At 40.9% G+C, this 1,922-nt stretch overlaps 1 protein-coding gene across 1 annotated transcript; it reads right to left on the bottom strand.

Moving 5' to 3' along the window:
• Window positions 1-428: 428 nt before the first annotated feature.
• Window positions 429-1,424, bottom strand: LOC139867857 (uncharacterized). The gene is made up of 4 exons (XM_071856205.1): window positions 1,029-1,424; window positions 802-948; window positions 711-733; window positions 429-459 (listed from the first exon to the last, which is right to left on the bottom strand). Exons 1-4 carry the CDS (start codon window positions 1,422-1,424, stop codon window positions 429-431), a joined length of 597 nt encoding a protein of 198 aa, XP_071712306.1.
• Between the last annotated feature and the right edge of the window lie 498 nt (window positions 1,425-1,922).

The raw sequence follows: 1,922 nt of genomic DNA, 5'->3' as shown, positions 1-1,922 counted from the left end.
AGATAAACCTTGTGAAGACCCAAAACATACGCAATGGCGCAAAGTCAACCTTGCGACAACGGGACGCATGGACGCAAGATAGACCTTGCGTAGCCAAAACACACCCAAGGCGCAAGGTTGACCTTGCGACATAGACACGCAAGGACGCAAGGGAGAACTTGCGTCCAGTAACCAAGACGCAAGGTCGCAAGAATGTCCTTGCGTCTGCTCCAGAACAACAAATGCTGTAAAAATTCTTGTGTTTACCTGATCACAGTCAGCCCAAGATGGATATAGGTCAACACTGCCGTCTCCAAGTCCAATTAAGTACATGCTTGTGGTGTGTCTGCTCAGACCCATCAACAACTGGATCATCTGTATCAACTTCATCATCCTGGACCTCAACCTCGATCTCATCTTCTGGTACATTTCCTCCTCTAAAGTACACGTCACTCTGAATCCACCATTGACAACTCTGCTCTGTTTCAGTTGGCTGCAGACCATGAAAAGGTCTCTTTTTCTTGGGACACTCATCCTACAATTAATTATTAATTATTTAATTATCAAATAAGAATATTAGCAGAAATCAATACGCAAAGACGCAAAGAAAAGCTTGCGTCCATGTACGCAAGGACACAAACAACGCTTGCGTTGATGAACAAAACCACACGCAAGGACGCAAGGTCCACCTTGCGTCTACATAAAAATAAATGCAAGGACGCAAGGTATACCTTGCGTCCATACCAGAACCTGTCTGTAAACAGATAACAGATAAACTATGAACAATTTAGGATAGGCTAACATTTTAAAAATGTAACTAACCTGAATATGTAGGAGTTTAAGGTATTCAGACATTCCAAATGACTCGGCAGATGAACGCTTCCAAAAAAGAGCCCTCGGTACTCCATTCTTGTCAGTCTTTTTTGCAAACGGTTTAATGGTACGATGGTAAGACTCGAGAATCCAAATCTACAAATAATAAAACAATTAATTTAATTTATGTTACATCTTAAATATTAACATTAAATAACAAATATTCAACCATTTACCTTGAAAGCCCACATAAATCCCGCCAAAGTGTACGCCTTTCCACTCTCTAATTGGCTTTCACGAATAACAAAGCCTTCACTAACCGCTTCGTAAGTTGGCTCCCAAATACGAGACCCCCATGGGTACTGATTAACACGCGATAACTCTTCGACTAGCCATAAAAACTTTTTATTCACAACATGGATCCTTTGTTTACCCATAAAACCTCTCTCTACAATCAAGATAATTGCTAATCGCACCACATCATCGTCCCTAATACGGCGGTGATCAGATTTTAAAAGCATCTTTTCAACATCACTAATCAAAACATTTTGAGAATCTTTAAAACCCTTAAATAAACGTCGTCTAATAGGTGCGTTCTGGACGTCATAATTCTTCGGGATGTAATGTGCCATGTCCGTCCGGCTACTAAACAAAAAGCCCGTCACAAGACAAAATTCACGGCGACCAAATCTAATCGAAAAATTGTTCTGAAAATGAAACAATATATCCTCATGCTCATCGGGGTACTTAACATTATCCAGTCTTTCCGGCCGCACACTCTTCCGTTGAAGCATGCAATGTACAAGCCCGGGATCATTACCAAAGTATTCTAGATCTAACCATGGACCAAAACACGTTTCTTTAAACTTTTTAATTTGATTCTCAGTCATGACCTTCTTCACATCCCCTATAACGCTCAACTTATTCTTCATCGTTAACTTTCCTTCCACAAATCCCTGCATAAGTAACTTTATAATCAGCAGAAAGTACAAGGACGCAAGATAAAACTTGCGTCCGTTTAATAGACCAACGCAAGGACGCAAAGACATATTTCTGGAGACACGCAAGGACGCAAATATAACCTTGCGTCCTTAACGATGCGTACGCAAGAACGCAAACTAGGCCTTGCG

This window comes from Rutidosis leptorrhynchoides, chromosome 9 (assembly GCF_046630445.1).
Source record: "Rutidosis leptorrhynchoides isolate AG116_Rl617_1_P2 chromosome 9, CSIRO_AGI_Rlap_v1, whole genome shotgun sequence".
NCBI lineage: Eukaryota > Viridiplantae > Streptophyta > Magnoliopsida > Asterales > Asteraceae > Rutidosis > Rutidosis leptorrhynchoides.
This window is presented reverse-complemented; position numbering and strand designations above follow the sequence as displayed.